Genomic DNA, 275 nt, shown 5'->3' with positions numbered 1-275 from the left:
ACCGACACCGTCCACGAGGACAGCGTGGCCAAGCGCCAGGAGCGGCCGGGGGCTTTAAAGGTGCCCATTCCGAAACCCTTGGGAAGTTGCAAAAAAATCCCACCATGGGCTTTTTTTTATGGGCCTGTCTGCTGAGAAAGACCGCTTGCTGTCAGACCCTCTCTTTGCGTTTCTAGGTGTCTTGTGGCAAGTGTGGCAACGGGCTCGGCCACGAATTCCTCAACGATGGGCCGAAGAGGGGGCAGTCACCCTTCTGCATCTTCACCAGACCGCTG

General features: G+C 57.5%; 1 protein-coding gene across 1 annotated transcript in view; it reads left to right on the top strand.

The window, feature by feature from the left end:
- Positions 1–3: 3 nt before the first annotated feature.
- Positions 4–275, top strand: part of MSRB1 (methionine sulfoxide reductase B1) — a gene marked incomplete at both ends in the record, with an annotated part of 3,415 nt that continues 3,143 nt past the window's right edge. Inside the window, 2 exons of the mRNA XM_009700005.1 lie at positions 4–60; positions 177–268. Coding sequence (XP_009698307.1) covers positions 4–60; positions 177–268 — 149 coding nt within the window. The remainder of the gene's footprint in view (positions 61–176; positions 269–275) is intronic.

The sequence above is a fragment of the Cariama cristata genome, unplaced genomic scaffold (assembly GCF_000690535.1).
Source record: "Cariama cristata isolate BGI_N322 unplaced genomic scaffold, ASM69053v1 scaffold18645, whole genome shotgun sequence".
In the NCBI taxonomy this organism is placed as follows: domain Eukaryota; kingdom Metazoa; phylum Chordata; class Aves; order Cariamiformes; family Cariamidae; genus Cariama; species Cariama cristata.
Note: the sequence above shows the minus strand (reverse complement) of the source record. Positions and strands in the feature narration are given on the sequence as shown.